Below are 6396 nucleotides of genomic sequence, written 5' to 3'. Positions count from 1 at the left end.
CTATACGGTGTAGGTGTTACAAGTTTAACAATAACATTTCTTTAAAAAAAATAATAAAATAAACATTTCCTTACCCTTGACTTTAATTGGATACTTCAACTAATTAAATACTATCACTCAATGTCACATCATTTTTATTTTATTTTATTTTTAAAAAATTAAAATTTTAAAATAATTTACACTAAAGATATTCAAATCAAATTTAAATTTATGGATACCAAAAAATTTACCTTAAATAAATTACAATTTAACCAAATTTATATAAATTTTTAATATCTTAATAATTATAAATGTTACTAATACAATATTAATTTTGGTGAACAATTAATTACTATTAATTTACCAATTATTTTCTGGTCACAAATTTCAAAAGCCTTTCTATTTTCCTTCCTAAATAAGAAACCATGATAACAAACAACTCATACACTTGATGATGATGATGGTATAGACAGAGTGATGCACCTATTCAACGTAACCTTTCATCTTAGATAAAGTCAATTTTTTAATTCTATATAATATTAGAAATTCAATTAATGCATTAAATTAAATTCCAAATTAAATAATAATTATTTTAATATAATAAATATAGAAATTCACACATAAAAACTAAGCCTATTGTTTGTTATTGTCATGCAAGTTTCTTGGTAACAACAAAAAGAGTGTGTTTGAAAGAAAAAATGTATGAGACATGACAGAGATGATATAGAAGCTACTAACATTGTTGTTTGGTATTAATTTTTAAAGATATTAATTAGATTGAACTGTCTATTTAATGTTGCACACTGTTTTTTCTTTTTCTTTTTCTTTTTGGACTAAAACCGTTCCTCTATTGTACTACTTTTTTGAAACTATAATTTTCTCAATTTTGAGTTTCTTTCTTGCAGATATTATTAACCAGAGATAGAGTTACACACAAGTGATTCTTCAATTAAAGAGGTGAGAAATTATAGAGATTTTTTTTTTTACTTTTGAATTATGCTTTGGAATCATCAACTTTAAGGTGAATTGAAGTTTGATATCTGTGTGATTTTGACTGTTTTATTTCCATTTGGAAATCTATGTGCTTAGATGTGATTTATATTTTACCATCTCTTGATTCTTCGATTAATGTGTATACATAGTTAATGTTCATATATTATATGATTCTTCTTCATATGCTAGAGTTGTGAAACTGCATAATATCATACACAGAATCATGTAAGCCACATTTATATGTTTTGCAACTTTTCCTTTTTATCTTTCTTGGCTCAGATCTTTCTTTTTTCTGAAAAATTATAGATATATTAGATTTTGGAATCTTGTTTTCTAAACAATTTTCATCAAAATTTCTACCTTAATTCAACCAGCATTTTCATGGAAGATGAAACTGATCATCAGAGCCTTTTTATGTTTTTAGAGCATCATAGCCGTTTTATGTTTTTAGAAGCCCCGTGTAAGTTAGTTATTATTCAACTATGACAAAATATTTAGACACCTATTTAACCGTGTTTTAAGAGTAACAAAGATTTTATGAGGCTCTATATAAATACGGTTTAACCGTGAGAAATGTTAGGCCCTTTGCAGTAATCAGCCCATCTTACCTGCCCTCAAAGACGGCGTTGATCATATAATTCAGAACCGTGGATTGGATATTCTAATTCGCGGTACTTTTGCGTTCAAATACATATAATTCGCCTTCATTGCACACCACAAAAGAGAGAATTAGCTATATATATTCTAGCTGCATTTTACCTAAAAATTCTTGATCTGTAAAAATCTGTTGAACAACAGTAGGCAATATATGGATTTAGTGCAATAGCTCTGTCACAGAGTTTGAATCTCAAATTAATGGTCCAAATCGTGTAAAATTGATTTTGTTATTGTGTAATACAAAACTGACAGCTCTCGTTTTCAATGTAGTGTCAACTGTCAAGTGATAAATCTATCAAAGATGTGGAGTTCAAAAGTAGGCAGCAAGAAACATTCACATTCATTTCGATGCGAAGACCAAATCTGTCCAAATCATAAGAAAAAACTTCATGACAGAACCAAGAATAATCATAATTTTTTGATAAGGGAGGTTCCAATACAGAAAGTGTTCAATGTAGAGCATTGTACTAATAATACTAGCAGAGACTTCTCGAATTTTGCAGAAGGAAAGAGCTATTCTTCCACAGGCATGAATGGCACAGACTATGATACGCCGGAGCTGGTTGTGTTTATTCAAGAGGATCGTCATCAGCAATATACGAAGGACATTTGCATTGACAGGAGAATTTCGCCAGAAAGAAAGTGTGATATGAATGGAAATAGAACAAATGATTTAAATCTAGGAATCATGGAAACAATGTCGAGTAATTCCTTTCGACCGAATTGTGCCTCTCAACATCCTTCCTTTAAGGAAGCTATGAGAGTGCATGGCTTCAGAAACTTGATGAAAAGTGAAATGGAACTTTCTTTAGGAGACAGGATTACAATTGATCATCACCTCACAAAGAAGACAACATCAGAGACACTTAGAGAGGTTAGACATGTTCCATTTTGATATTCTTTGTTCTGTTTTTATAACATAAACCAAAATTTTGATATTCTTTGCTCCATTTTCTATTCCTGATATAGAAAATAAGAGATGCACTGTCAATGTAAAATAATTTTACACTGTCAACCAACAACTAGTTTATTCTTCCAAATCACGCAGATTATGACTTAGTGACGAATTCCTATTGGACGACAGTGTAAAATTATATTACACTCAGTCTGTGCACATAATTGTACCCTTTTGAATTTTGTTGAACCATTTTTTTCTTTTTGAGATTCTCAGGCTTTCAAAAGGGAAAGAAACTTGACTAGGTCCTTTGAGAATTGGCAAAGAAATTCGATTTTAGGATCAAGTGGAAGCTGCGTGGAGTTTCCGCATTGCAGAAACTGTCTACAAGTGAATGACAGAAATATGTATAGACCAGATATGAATTACTTACAAAGTCTAACAACAATTTCTGAACAAAGAAAAGTTGATTATTCTCGAGAGATTTCTAACAATGCCTTAGAATCTCAGTCTGGTTCAACACCATGTATTTGCCATGCAAAGAACTCTAGCATTGTCTCTCACCAATCAAATGATAGCATAGGCAGTGCAAATTCATTTTCTTTTCCCATGTAAGTTTTTTCTTTAAGATTGCGCAGTCCAACACAAGTTAGTTACAATTCTGTTATTGATGTTTCAAAAGACATTTTTAAAGTTTTGAATGAATTACAGATTACCTGTGGAATGGGTTGGAAGTCCGGTGAAAATGATGGAAGCTGATAAAAGTCAATCAAGAAAACATCAATGGAGGAAGATATGGTTACCATGTTGTGATTAGCATGGATTGGGTTGGGAGTTCCAAGTTCATTCAAATCTTTTGGTCTGTATTTTTTTTGTATGTGCCATTAGAATGATATACACAAAATGTTTGATTCCATTTCTCCATATAGGGAAAAGAAATCCTCAACTATGACTTGAATTTTTCGATAGAGAGAGGGACAATGAATGAAATAAATTATATTTTGTCAATATTTCATCATTATATTTCTTTTCTGTTTATCGCTTATTTATTTTTCATCAAAAGTAATTATGACCTTTCATAAAAGATATTAGCAGAAAATTATTTGCTAACTAACTTGCAACATGCAATAGCTAACAACTAGTTAGTTACTTACATGTTGGCTTTGCCTACTAACTTTGACACTTCGCCTCAAATTAAGGTTGAATGATGTTTAAGAGATTGAGCTTGAGCACAAGCCCTTGAACATTGGTAGGATGAGAAAGCTTTGGTGAGTCATGAATAGAAATGAATGGCAAGACTTTGTTCAAATCATATATGACTATCAATATCAAGGTGTTTGGTCCCTCTTGTGAAATAAAGACTTATTGTGTAAGAATTGGTTGTGTTAATTGTTATATTTGGTTATAGGTAGTTATTAGTTAGTTAGTTTTGTTATAAATTAGTTAAGATTTGTTAGTGGGTCATGATCACTCTATAAAGTGTATCATATATTCATTATAATAATCATCTTACCATTGAATCAATAATAAACAATTCAATCATCTCTTACTTTATTTTTCTCTTTCCTAGGCTCAACCATGCTTCTCGATAGGTTGCAATGTAAAGGACACTTTGACTATCATATTAGATGACCAGAGGCTTGGAATAAGTAATTTGAAGGTGATTGTTGTTGGGTTGTCAAAAAAAATTGAGCGAATTGATAAATAGGGTAGATAATGTCTGGACTAGTAATGGATAACCCTAGTGACTTACCAACTAGTCATTTATGCTCAGAAAGATTTGATAAAATCCTTTAAAAGAGATCCATATTGATGGAAGACGTATTGTGTGACTTCCTAAATTTCAAATGGTTAAAAGAATAGTCATAGGATCTTATCTGATACCACGACTCTCAGATCTTTCAGAGATCAAGATTGGTGTTGTTGAAGGAAACAAATGTTTTAAGAATAGGAGTAGGAGAAATAATCTGGTAGCTTTTTTGACTGGGTGGTATATGGTTAGATAAGGAATCTGAGGTTCGAGGGGGAGATTCCTAGTAACTTCAAATATCATTCTCTGATTTCGTTGCTTATTGGCCGATCCTAGATGGGGTAAATCTTCCTTGTCTTTCGTTGGTAGGTGGTTAATCCATCTCTTCTAGGTTTCTGGTTTTAGAAGTGGATGTTGTGGTCGCGGGCATTGATGGGTCTAAGATGTTAGAACAAGAATTGTTCTGATCAATATTCTTAGTTTTGATGATAACAATGTATATGAATTTTGCTTAAGACAATGTGGTACTCTAATCCTATGCAATTTCCATTTCAGGAAATATACAAAGAGTATGCACAAAATCAGCGCAAGAAGCACTGACTCGGAAGGTTCAGCATGCAACATCAGAACATGCTCTCGCAAGACATCAGAAGATGGTCAAGCAGAATCAGAACATGGTCTATTGAAGCATCAGAAGAACTTGAGATCAGAAGCAGAAGCACTGAAGTTCTCATGGTATCACGCTTGAAGCACTTCAAAGTCAGAAGACAAGAAGATGCTCTACACCAAGCTGTTTGACTCTGATATATATTCAAACGTTGTATCTACAAAGATCAGATCAGAAGCAAGTACAAGATGGAAGGCTATGCTGACTGACAAAAGGAATGTTAGAAGCTATTAAAGGCAAAATCAGTTAAAGCAAGAAAAGCAAGGCTCGGGGTAGTTGACAAAAGAGTGAAACATTAAATGCAATGTTGTACGGATCACGCAACGCATTAAATGCTCCTAACGGTCATCTTCTCAAAACGCATATAAATAGAAGTTCTGATGAGAAGCTGGAAAAAAAACATACTACGCAAACATACAGAAACGCTATCAAAGTGAAAAGCTCTCAAAACTTCATCTTCAACCTCACTTCATTACTGTTGTAATATCTTAGTGAGATTAAGCTTAAACTTAAGAGAAATATCACAATTGTGATTATAGCTTATTAAGAAGCATTGTAATACTCTTGTAAGAATTTGTTTACATTAATTTGTAAAAGGTTCCTAGAGTGATCTAGGTGTGATCAGAATACTTTAGAAGACTTAGAAGGTATCTAAGTGGAAAACTATTATAATCAAGGTTGATTAGTGGATTAAATCCTCAGGTGAGGTAAATCACTCTAAGGGGGTGTGTCATACCCCAAAATTCGCCCTCCTATATTCAATCAAAGGTTCTTCATTTCATCTTCAATGATTCAAAGTTCAAGACAACATTCTCCTAATCAAGGACTTCTAAAATTAGGGTTTCCATTTTATCAAAGGATTGTGAATCTCCAAGGCCTCCAATGGATCTCAAGGTATCTTATATGTCTCAAAGTATCTCCATGTCAAAAGTCAAGCTTCAATTCCAAGGATTGCTCACTCAATGACTCAGATGATCAATAATCGACTATGTTGACCTAAAAGTCAACTATAGTCAAAGTACAGTCAAAACTCCTGACTTTTGGTCAACATCAAGTATTTGAGGTTATATCCATCATTTGATCAAAGGTTGATCATTATCCATTAATAAAAACTCAGAGATGAACAAATTCAAAGGTTCAAATTAGGGTTTTTCATAGGAAAAGTCAACTCAACTTTGACTGGGCATAACTCTCTCATACTTTATCAGAAATTGTCCAACCAAAGCCTATTCAGAAGGAAATTTCATCCTCTACAACTTCGATGTTGGGCCCAAGATCAAGAAATGCACCATTTGGGAGATATGAACAAAAACATTACAGGTCCTTTTATATGTCAATAAAAGTCATTATTTTCAAAAGCCCGTAACATGAGCATGGAAGCTTCAATTGAGATGAAACCAAAAGGGTCATTTAGAGGACTCTTTAAGCTTTCTAAAAAGTCCAAGAACACCTAAA

At 32.4% G+C, this 6396-nt stretch overlaps 1 protein-coding gene across 2 annotated transcripts; it reads left to right on the top strand.

Annotated features, from left to right (window-relative positions):
• The first annotated feature begins 815 nt into the window (after positions 1–815).
• Positions 816–3495, top strand: LOC131599268 (uncharacterized). Of its 2 annotated transcripts, XM_058871680.1 has the most exons (4): positions 816–936; positions 1900–2503; positions 2801–3135; positions 3236–3495. In XM_058871680.1, the coding sequence occupies exons 2-4, from the start codon at positions 1931–1933 to the stop codon at positions 3339–3341; spliced, it is 1014 nt and encodes a 337-aa protein (XP_058727663.1). In that variant the 5' UTR covers positions 816–936; positions 1900–1930; the 3' UTR covers positions 3342–3495. The 2 variants fall into 2 exon arrangements, with proteins under 2 accessions (XP_058727663.1, XP_058727664.1); XM_058871681.1 differs by lacking the exon at positions 816–936 and having other exon boundaries at positions 1872–2503.
• Positions 3496–6396: the final 2901 nt, after the last annotated feature.

Source organism: Vicia villosa, linkage group LG4 (genome assembly GCF_029867415.1).
Source record: "Vicia villosa cultivar HV-30 ecotype Madison, WI linkage group LG4, Vvil1.0, whole genome shotgun sequence".
In the NCBI taxonomy this organism is placed as follows: domain Eukaryota; kingdom Viridiplantae; phylum Streptophyta; class Magnoliopsida; order Fabales; family Fabaceae; genus Vicia; species Vicia villosa.
Note: the sequence above shows the minus strand (reverse complement) of the source record. Positions and strands in the feature narration are given on the sequence as shown.

Bases quoted from the DNA above. Each gene is read 5' to 3' on its own strand.
- LOC131599268 (XM_058871680.1), top strand. From the start codon at position 1,931: ATGTGGAGTTCAAAAGTAGGCAGCAAGAAACATTCACATTCATTTCGA. The intron at 2,504-2,800 runs GTTAGACATGTT...TGAGATTCTCAG, and splicing joins CATCAGAGACACTTAGAGAG to GCTTTCAAAAGGGAAAGAAA. The intron at 3,136-3,235 runs GTAAGTTTTTTC...AATGAATTACAG, and splicing joins AATTCATTTTCTTTTCCCAT to ATTACCTGTGGAATGGGTTG.